We start from the raw sequence: 10,275 nt of genomic DNA on the forward strand, positions 1-10,275 counted from the left end.
TTTGTTGCCAAGCTTGCTGCTCTTCTGGCTTGCATAGTTGTGCTTTTCGTTGCGTTCGTCTTGTGGAAGCTCATCAACCACTTCCATCCCTTGCCTCCGATTACATTCTCGCTCATGTCGCTCCTACCCTACCTCTGTCCCGATTCCTCGCCGCGTCCCTCCCCGCCTCCTCCTCGATCTGATGATGATCAGGAGCTAGGTGCTGCCACAGAGCGCGCCTGAACAGAAAAAAAGTACGACGACGAGAAAGCCGCGAAGGACGACGCATTCCGCGCACAAGTACGACGCCGAAGCCGCGAAGGTCGATGCCGCGCAAAGTACGACGACGAGAAAGCCGCGAAGGACGACGAATTCCGCGCACGAGTACGACGCCAAAGCCGCGAGGGAGGTGCCGCGCAAAGTACGACGACGAGAAAGCCGCGAAGGACGACGCATTCCGCGCACAAGTACGACGCCGAAGCCGCGAAGGACGACGAATTCCGCGCACGAGTACGACGCCAAAGCCGCGAAGGACGATGCCGCGCAAACGTACGACGAAGAGAAAGCCGCGAAGGACGAATTCCGCGCACTATGCCACCTATGCCCACCTATGCCACCTATGCCACTTATGCTGTCTTCGTCCCTTTTTCCTGGTGCTGTCCATCACTTTCCGCCGTTACTGCCGTCGTCTCCATTTGCTCCGCTTTTTTTCTTCTTGTTTTCCGGTGTCTGTTTGCGTGCGTTCTGCTGGGGTAAATATTCGATCTTGTGTTGAGCCCTATTTGCTTGATCTGCATAGAATACTAACCAATAATATTATCATCTCGTTTCAAGTAGAGCGTACTCTGTTGTTCGGTGGTGTCTGGCGGTTTCCGCCTTCGTCGGGCGTTGGGGAGCGGTCCGGCCATCCCAGTGGATGTTTCTTCGAGGTAAAGGCAGGATTGAGTTGGCAGTGGCAGTGGCACTGCTACAGCCACCGGGGGTTGAAGGGATGTGGGGGGGCACATGGGGATAGCGATGATGGTAGAGCCGGTGGTGGGGAGGGGAACAACGCTCTGGTTGTGTAGGCAGCAGGAATATACCATCGTGTCACATGTACAGCGGCGATTCTTGACAGCAAATGACAACCCAAGGCGCCGAGCTTGTATATTTACGGTACGTACTGTGCTTTCTTTAATACCTACAACCATCTTTATAAGAAGAGGCTTACTAACTGATATATCCTTTTTCCTTTCATTCTTTCCTTCTTCGTACTGCATTCAACTCGGATGTGGTTTGAAGAAGGCTACTAGAAACTTAAGGAATTTATTCCTTTCCCAGGGTTGTCATTCCAGTCAGTTCCAGCTCATGTGGATGGTGTTCCTGCAGAAGTCCTACCTGTACCAGGGCAATGTTGTTCCTCCAATCCCCGCCACCCGCTCAACCGGAGTTATCCTCGCCCTTTCCATGTCCTGGATCCCCCACCGGTTGTAGTCAGTGTCATGTCATGTAAGTCCAACTCCTTCCTTCACCTTTGCCTTGGGGATTCCTGAAGCTGGGGTGTCCGGACTGGGGTGTTTGGCCAGCGGTGTGTGTGGTACGCCGCGATGGAAAGTGTCAGCTTTCCAGGCTAGCCGAGTAAAAACTTCGGGGTGTTGTGAGAATCCCGTCTTTGGCTTGATCACATCGTCTCGTGTGGTGTTGGTGGATGAATCATGGTGATTATGCTGCTACAGGTGGCGTCAGACTTCCAGGGCTTGGTTTCGAAACGAGGATTGACAGAATCCCGTCTTTGGCTTGATTATGCCATCTCATGTGGTCTTAGTGGATGAATCTGACGGAAAGTCATGGTGACTATGCTGCTACGGGTAGCGTCAGATTTCCAGGCTAGCCGAGTAAAAACAACCTCTTTTACTTGGTGTCGGTTCGAGGATAGACAGAATCCCGTCTTTGGCTTGACCATGCCGTCTCCTATGGTATTGGTGGACGTATCTGACGAGCAGTCATGGTGGTTATGCCGATACAGGTGGCAACAGATTTCCGGGGCTTGGTTTCGAATCGAGGATTGGCAGAATTCCGTCTTTGGCTTGATCAGTCTATTGGCAGCACATTATCAAATACACAACATGCGAAATTTCTTTGACGGTTTTTTTCTGATCTGACGTTCTTGATCATTACAACAACACCAACGACAGCGACAACGACATCGAACAAGCGTGCGTCCAAGGACAAGCAACATCCATTCAAACGACGAATCGACATACTAGGGAAGGAGCAGATTTACTATCTACTGGTGATGCTATGGCGACAAGTACTTTTCAAACGGATGCGGGTATCTGCACTCAAGATCCTCATCAAAAGGCGGTACATACATTCAAAACTTGCATGGGCGAATTAACTGCAAGTCGTCGTGTACAAACTCTGACATCAACTATTGTGGGTGGACAAAACGACCGAGACAAAAAGACGACACGTGTCTTTTGCGCGAATTGGACAGCAGTCGCTGACCTGTGGACATCGGCATGTAAGAAATTCTGAGCTGGTCAAAAAAATCGACAACAGTGGAATATGGCAATTATTTCAGTCCGTCGGAAATCAATAAGGTGGCAACAAAACAAACGACATTCGAGGAGACATCTTTTAATATGGTGGCTATTGGAAGCATAGGACATGAAGTTGGAAGTCGGCAACAGCACGTATGATAGCTTGTCAAGCTGGTCAACGATGTTTTTTTCCTCCAAAGATGGCAACTTTTGTTTATCTCTGCTTATGACAACGAAAACAACAGAGAGCAACAACCTTCAATCAAACCAAGAACAGTATTGTCTGTTGGCAGATAACCTGTGGCTACCGATGTGGCGGCAATCACACACAAGAAGCAAAAGCGACAAGGAATTACGAGAGCTAGGCAATGCACGATATGATATGACGTTATCTTGGCGAACCAGAGTTATTACACCACATATACGGCGGGAATACTCATGGCATCAACAATTTAGGCGGCAACACAGGGTCAATCGATTTTACACTGTGTGACAGCACAAATCAAGCAGTAGCAAGGGCGGAAATGGTGACAAATCTACAGGGCAGCAAGGAGTACAAAACTCAAACGACAGAAAAAAGCAACATTGACGACACATTCGAAATGACAACAAGACCAAAGCTTTCATCAACAGTTGCAAGCTATAAAAAGGCAGAATTGACAACAAACGCGAGCGACATGAATCGCACAAAAGCAATGACAGCAAAAGGCAAAAGCATCAGCAAGATTTAGGTGAAACTGACAACATTTCACACGACCGTTTAGTGGATACATAATAATAGTAAGTGTACAGTACGTGACTATTTGATCAGGCCAATACTTAATTAAACAGGGAATGATACTTATATACATCTCCTCTTAGTAAACAAGGCGGCAAAGGTGGCACAAAAAGTCGGCGATGAAGAGTCATAAAAAACATCGGTATGTGCAGCAGGGATATCACGGACAGCAATGCTCAGAGCTTTTTGAACAAGCCAGTATTCATATTAGCCAGTATCCTTTCTGCTTTGGTGGGTCTATGTAACACGGTGGCAAATGAACAAGCAGCAGGCAGTGGCAGCAAAAACAAAAAAAACCGCCCAAGGGCATCAAACAAGACATTGCCTCTAAGGACAGTATCAGCAAGTGAATGATGGAACGACACGACGGCACTTTCACAATATCAATGGCCGAACGAAGCTGGCTCGTCATTCATATACAACTGTCAAATATACAACAACAAGCAAGCAACGAACATTAAAGCGCGTCCGAAACCACTACACGACGAGGGAAACAATCAAGGTCTCTTGATGCACAGAAGAACAAGACAAGACATGTGATCAAGATCTACACACTATGGACTTCCAAGCATACTCATTGGTTTACGGCAGCAATACAATCATAGTAGGAGACTAACAGGTAATTTGAATGTCGATGATGTGAGGCTGAAACAGAAATATGATGCAATTAGTACCACTGGGAATACATACTTATCAAGCTCAAATGAATCTAGTAGTGAAAACAGCGACCAGTGTAGCCGGGCATGATGCAGACAAGGAAGGACACTTGTTATCATCCTTTCCTTGTCATGCGTTGGCAGCAACAAGAAACATCACTAGAGAGAGATGGTGGCAGTCTCTATTCCAGTCGTGAATGATAGTGCAAATCAAAAAGGAGAACAATCACGTATAGTAGTATCGTGGTAAGGAAACCCAACGCACTTTATGCTCATTACTTTTGTAAACACTTGTGCTCACTGTGATTTTACTCTATCTTCTTTATTAGTGAAGGTCTCTTTCCACAAATCAAGATCCGCCAAAATATACACCTATTCTTTGTCTGACAGATTGCTAGTAAGTTATTTTCTATGTAATGATGGCCCCCCCAAAAAAAGCAAGAAATCGAAAAAAAAAAAGTAGTGTTAGTCTTAGTTTAGAAAAATATACAGTAATCAGCAAAACCAAGTCCGTGACACAAAACGCGAAGCTCAAGGCAATGGAAGAAGCAAAAGCCAGTGTCGCGAAACGAAAAGGCGTCACTGACGTTTGATGGAGCACGAGGCCAAGAAGGCACACAAAAGAGGACATCAGTCGTATCATCGAATGGGCTTATTCATATCACACGCACAACAGCAGCGTTAAAACAAGTCTTGACAGATATGTTATACAAGCATATTTAGATACCATCAACAAAACAAAGAGAAATCAACACGCAGAACAGCCAATTCTATTATCCACATCATACACAAAAACAACGTCAAGCCATGGCCAACACGAACACGCCATCAAGTTAAACTGCACAGGACGAGCGAAGGGATTGGTAATATTGACAGTACGTACAAACAGAAAACAGCAACAGGTGCTCAAATTTCATCTAATCGTCACTATCTAACATAAAAAGCTCTTTGACGTTCATCTGTTTAGGTCTAAGACTATTTCCATCGCCAAAATAACCTCAACGATCATCAGTGCAAGACATAGATTCGAAGCATAGGAGTTCAACTTTCAAGTCGCAACTCAGGACAACGCCGTCTATGCAAAAGAGCGAAGTCAAGATGATCAACTAGGAAATGCGAAAATACGGTTCGTGGCTCAAAAAAAAAAACAAAAAAGAACAGGGGGCTATCATTACTTAGGACGTGAACTTACTAACAGCTGCAGGACTACACGACTCTTTTTATAAGTACTCAAGTCAAAACATCACCTAGATTAGAAATGCATATATATATAATTACAAATAAAGCTCTAAATTCAGTACAAACATAAATGATGTTTTTTTCAACGAAAAGAAAATCAGTGTTTGTAACCATATGTGAGTTTCCGAAGAACGACTGCCAAAGGCTCACCATGTATGTAGTATGTCAATACTGATGTTAAATGAAAGCGAAAGGATTAGGAGCTAAAGTGTGGCTATATTTTCAAGTAAGGTACCTGCAACGCAACTCTTCTTCTGTATATCACACAATACTTTGACATCATAAATTGCAAAGCAGTTATCCTGGGCTACATCGTTATACATAATGAGCCATAAAACTACACTTTGTACAAAGATGTTTGGATGTGAAGTAGTAGTCAGAGTAGCCTTCATAAGAGGTAACATTAGGAATGGAGCTATGATACAGTATCACTGTAAGAGGGCGGTTTGTATGGTAAGGAAACGACATATCTCAGAACGATGATGATCAATATGTTTCTCACACTATCAATACTACAATGCCTTCTATGTACCAAAGCAAAAGAATGATTCCACCATATCTACCACTTGCTCAGAAAATGGAATAAGAGTATATAATTACATCGCAAGAGTACCGTATAATAGAATACAGACTTCTTGCAATGGCTACTGTAGCAGCATGATGAACGTGCTGCTGTACATAGTTACGTGGTCTCTCAATCTGCTGTGTGTATTCTTTTATACAATCACGAGAGCCTTTTGTTCCCACAGTAGCGAGATAGACTAAGCTTCTTTCTATTATGCAAAAGCATCGAGAAGTACTTGGGGGTTTTTAGCTCCCTTTCTTTCTTCTTCTTCTTCTTCCGGATTCCCTTGTTTAGCACTAATAGCAGTTTGAATCGAATACCATTAATACCTTCATACTACCAAGATTAAAATGACAGTTGGTGAAAAGCCTTTTGCAGGAAAAGTAGTAGTAATTACGGGAGCAAGCCGAATATAGGTAAAGCGATAGCTACGGAGCTGGTTAACAAGGAGCCAAAGTTGTCATTGGAGATATCCTTGATTCCAAAGGAGACGTGACCGTGCGTGAGCTTAATGATCTTGCTGGGTTGGTATAAAAGTCTACGAATTATGGAAAATATGTAAAATTATCGATACGTTTGTTAATAACCTGATGGATTTACTATCAAAGCGATCAGGTTGCCGCATACGTCCATACCGATGTTACAAAGTATAGCAACAATGCCGCCCTTTTTTAGTTGGCCGAAAAACAGTTTGGTGGCGTTATTGTGTGTATATATGCTATCACTGCAAATCAATCAACAGAGGTCCTCGTTATAACAACAGCGTATCATTGTATTTTACGATATAAGAGTGCTAACTTTACCGCTGAAATTGGAAGCAAGGCAAACACAATATTTATGCTTCTTGATGGTACAGTACGCGCCGTCGATGACGGGTTCATAAATTACTCAAATATGATTTGCTTATAGGAGAAAATGCGACTTACTAACAGATGTCTGGTAAATATAAATGAAATGGATGAGCGGATGATGGCAATAAATACAACAGCATTAATCATGGGAAACAAAGTCGCTATGCTTCATCTTGCCAAACGAACTGGAGGCGTTATCATCAACTTGGCATCAGCCGCTGGTCTTAGTGGAACACCGTAAGATTTTATTTGTTGTTAATATTTTCCATCTGGTATTTTAGGACAATGATGATGATGATGATGATTTTTATTTTAAATGTGAGAACATTAGAGCTGTAGACATCTACTGTGCGTCTAAATTCGGTGTTGTCGGATGGGTGCGCTCATGCGGGATTTACCACGCTGTTTGTAATGTTCTGGTGAATGCTGTTTAAGAATTTACATGATCTTTTTCCATCAAAATAATCAACGTCAATTCAACGAAATGAAACAATGCTTATGCATCTCTTTTTATGACGAGAACTTGTGGCAACAACAACAACGCAGCAGAAAGATGGGTTTGGCATTGAAATTTAATGTAACGTCCACAAGAGACAAAAGACAAGGGTACTTGAAATCGGAAACAGTAAAATATGTCAAGTATCCAGTGAATCATTATCAAATCAATAAGGTGGCTACAGAACAATGACACTTGAGACGACATCTTTCAATATGGTGGCGATGTGAAGCAAAGGACATGATGATAAAAGTTGGCAGCAGCACGTATGATAACTATGCAAGCTGGTCAGCAACGTGCTCTTCAAGTATGCGACTCTTATTTATCTCTGCTTATGGCTACAAAAACAACAAAGCGTGGCAGCTTTCAAAGTTAGCAACAACAATCTATCATGTGGAAACTACTGTGCGGCTATGAAAGTGACGGCAATTAAACGCAGAAGGCAAAGGCTTTTGGGCGACTATGCCGGCTTGGCAATGTCTGATCTGATTTGGCAATATCCCAAGCAAGCCAGAGTTGCGACAGCACTGGGTCGTCAACCTTCACTGTGTGACAGCATAAATCAAGTGGCAGCAAGTGTGGAAATTGTGACAAATGTAGCTTACATTAGGTTGAAGATATACAGCATTAAATACAAAAATAAAAGTGTAACTGGATTGTTCATACATCAATCCTTCAAATTGAACTGCGATATATTCATGTGTACATAACCTTTTTTTGTGTAGACAGTAAGTCCCGTGAATACAACCTAGTACCCATCCTAGATATCGTTTTTGTAGTGTCCACCATTACTGAAAAACTAGAATAGTAATTCTACAGTCACTAAGAAGTACTATGCAAGAAACAAGAATAGCTAGTAGTTTATTTTTATTGAACATTTACACATAAGCATCTACGAGACTGTGCTGTCTTTGGCACATATTTACAAAGGAAGAAGATTATAGACTAACATTAGGAGAAGCATCTTCGATGTGACAATTCTCAGGGTTTATTGCCGTGTAGCATCTGAGTAACCCCTAGGTACCCGTTTTAACGCGGCTGGGCCGGTCGCAGGTAATCCTATAGCAAATGTAGTATGAAAAAAAAACACGTACAAATGTTTATAGTTCAATAATGACTTTTCACAATAGTAAGCCTGGTAGTAGGTATAGAAGTGCGACCGAGTTAGCCATCCTAGCTTTTCAAGAATTTCTTTCACAGTACATCTCGTTGAGTTTTGACTGTTTAATTAGTAAGTTTGCATCATGTTCCCAAACAACACTTCGCAACTAGCAGACCAAAGGTACACATTCTGAATTTAATTCTCGCGTTTGTTCCTCATGAATACAAGTATGGTATATCTTCATGCCTTTACTACATACTTGTCGCGATCGTTATATTCCTGTTACTGATTTTCAACAAGAGAAAATTACCAACACAAATAATTTTCCTGTGCCGGTGATAACTAGATACGGAATCGGTTATTGATCTAAGACAGAAGGAAAGCCAAGGCAAACGCTTCACTGAAAAGGTTTTGCGCATTGCACATAACAACAGCCGAGACATTTGTTAAGGTTGTAATGTTGTTAATCGAAGATGAAACACAAAACAGTATGTTCTGATATGAGTGTTAAAGACCCCCATGTTAGCTCGTGGTTACTCTTTTCTCGGTTTCTTTGCGCTAATGCTTATGAACTTATAGCACAAACATTGATGGTTCTACCTAATGGTCAAATTCGAGAGCAGCCTCCTACCCCTTTGTCGCGTAAGTATACATAGATAGAGTGAGCTTTGCTGCATGTAACACAGTGCCGATGGTAACTCTTATTCAAATTTCCCTCTTCCACTGAATAGCTGAAGTGACAATGGAGGAAGGCAGACAGATTGCAGCCAAGAAGACTCCGGATGTTATGGTTTATTACAGAAAGCAGCTCGCCAGAGGGAGGGAATTTAGGTTTTTTGCATGAAAAACTCGTATCAGCAGCGGTACTAGTAGTTTACATTTACCAGTAACGTGCTATAGGGTTGAATTGAGCATATTGTAGTTTAAAAGCTTTTCATCCCCCTACAATACCTTATAAATATATCGTATTTTGTTGGATTATCTTAACACAACTCAAGTCATCCCACTGATGGTATGGGAAGCAAAGGATGTATATCCGGATTTTGAGAAACCTTTTTACGTTAGCTGCAGCGAGCAGTCGAGTTGGCAGCTGGTAGTGAATGTAAGGAATTCTAAATTTTGGTTAGAGAACTTTCAAAGTGCGGATTCTATGCATATTGATGGAGGGTCAGAAAAAAAAAAGTAGAACCTGTGAAACTACAAAAAAGTAAGCCGATAGCGCGTGATGTTTCACAAGCAGTCGAGACTATACAGGTGGCAGTAGGCTGGATGATGTTTGTTTGCGCGCAGGGGCGTCTAATCCGTTTCAGTAAAGTGACAGAAGTACATATAGTTCAATGGATTTGATAATCTGAAAGAAGCAACAAGAAGCGTTTCTATTTGTAAAAGCACGCAACAGGCACAACCGGCATTATGTATATGCGGTGCTTGAGGAAAGTTACGTAGAGCTAATAAATGTCCTTGCGAAGTACTAATTTGCTATCTTACTCAGCACGAGAGCACTATGCAAAAGTTTTAAAAAAATTGAATGTAAGGATGCAAAGTTTACATACGCTACTACTACTAAGGGCAGCTCGATAGTGCTGCAACATTAGCAGTGACGAAGAAGGTGAAGTACAAACTTTATTAGGGTGTGGGGTGAGTTATCGTTTAGTGTGCCCCTCGTGGTATGGAGGCGTACAAAAAAGAAAGCGCGCCGCTAATTATTCATCATTATCTGTAAATGCTGGATTTGCAGCCAAGGTACCCGATTCTTTTAAATTTACTGCGTGCGCTTACTGCTACACATATGTTTTATTAAATAACAGAGTCGTTTCCTTTGGATATCCATTAGTAAAACCTAGTATAATGCTGACGCTTGCCTAAGCTAACAATGGTAACATTTTGCAGTTGTAGTCAGTTCACGTCGCTTCTCTTCCGAGGGGACAGCTGTTCCGCTCATCGCGCTCTCGTTTATGCATTGGCGCTTGGGTTAATAGCACTAGAACAGGCTTCGTGTGACAATTTTCGCAGTTTATAGTGCACCGAATTCATTCCCCGTCGAGCATTTTCAATAAGCGGGTTCGAATGACGTACACTGCGAAACG

At 42.6% G+C, this 10,275-nt stretch overlaps 4 protein-coding genes across 4 annotated transcripts; 3 read left to right on the forward strand and 1 right to left on the reverse strand.

Annotated features, from left to right (window-relative positions):
* Positions 1-211: 211 nt before the first annotated feature.
* On the forward strand, positions 212-1,277 carry BDB00DRAFT_249307 (uncharacterized protein). Its single transcript, XM_053116647.1, has 2 exons — positions 212-731; positions 817-1,277. The coding sequence occupies exons 1-2, from the start codon at positions 306-308 to the stop codon at positions 910-912; spliced, it is 522 nt and encodes a 173-aa protein (XP_052972493.1). The 5' UTR covers positions 212-305; the 3' UTR covers positions 913-1,277.
* On the forward strand, positions 1,120-1,461 carry BDB00DRAFT_862382 (uncharacterized protein; the record flags this gene model as incomplete). The annotated part of the gene is made up of 2 exons (XM_053126060.1): positions 1,120-1,354; positions 1,397-1,461. A coding segment is annotated over one exon (229 nt), but the record flags the coding sequence as incomplete, so codon positions are not given.
* Positions 1,398-2,303, forward strand: BDB00DRAFT_249330 (uncharacterized protein). The gene is made up of 2 exons (XM_053116648.1): positions 1,398-1,467; positions 1,784-2,303. Exon 2 carries the CDS (start codon positions 1,806-1,808, stop codon positions 2,118-2,120), a length of 315 nt encoding a protein of 104 aa, XP_052972495.1. The 5' UTR covers positions 1,398-1,467; positions 1,784-1,805; the 3' UTR covers positions 2,121-2,303.
* Positions 2,304-3,399: 1,096 nt separating this feature from the next.
* BDB00DRAFT_862394 (uncharacterized protein) lies at positions 3,400-3,815 on the reverse strand (the record flags this gene model as incomplete). Its single annotated transcript, XM_053126061.1, has 2 exons — positions 3,400-3,651; positions 3,796-3,815. 2 exons carry the CDS (start codon positions 3,813-3,815, stop codon positions 3,456-3,458), a joined length of 216 nt encoding a protein of 71 aa, XP_052972496.1. The 3' UTR covers positions 3,400-3,455.
* Between the last annotated feature and the right edge of the window lie 6,460 nt (positions 3,816-10,275).

This window comes from Zychaea mexicana (assembly GCF_025766255.1).
Source record: "Zychaea mexicana strain RSA 1403 chromosome Unknown BDB00scaffold_210, whole genome shotgun sequence".
NCBI lineage: Eukaryota > Fungi > Mucoromycota > Mucoromycetes > Mucorales > Lichtheimiaceae > Zychaea > Zychaea mexicana.